Source organism: Eimeria mitis, genomic scaffold, assembly GCF_000499745.2.
Source record: "Eimeria mitis Houghton genomic scaffold, Emh_scaff369, whole genome shotgun sequence".
NCBI lineage: Eukaryota > Apicomplexa > Conoidasida > Eucoccidiorida > Eimeriidae > Eimeria > Eimeria mitis.
The window spans coordinates 18,601-18,821 of NW_013572031.1; the positions used below are offsets into that span (position 1 = coordinate 18,601).

Here is a 221-nt window from a genome sequence, read left to right on the forward strand (position 1 = left end):
TACACTACCACCTCCTGCTGCTGCTGCTGCTGCTGCTGCTGCTGCTGATGATGATGATGATGCTGCTGCTGATGCTGATGATGATGATGGGTCTGGGTCTGGGTCGAGATCTGTGTCTGCTGCTGCTGCTGCTGCTGCTGCTGCTGCAGCAGCAGATATTTCTCCTCCTCCTACACCACCACCACCAGCAGAACCGCCATCACCAGCAGCAGCAGCAGCAG

At 57.5% G+C, this 221-nt stretch overlaps 1 protein-coding gene across 1 annotated transcript in view; it reads right to left on the bottom strand.

The window, feature by feature from the left end:
- EMH_0009790 (uncharacterized protein) overlaps nt 1–221 on the bottom strand; it is a gene marked incomplete at both ends in the record, with an annotated part of 7,138 nt that overhangs the window by 2,753 nt on the left and 4,164 nt on the right. Inside the window, one exon of the mRNA XM_013498754.1 lies at nt 1–219. Within this exon, the coding sequence (XP_013354208.1) occupies nt 1–219 (219 nt within the window). The remainder of the gene's footprint in view (nt 220–221) is intronic.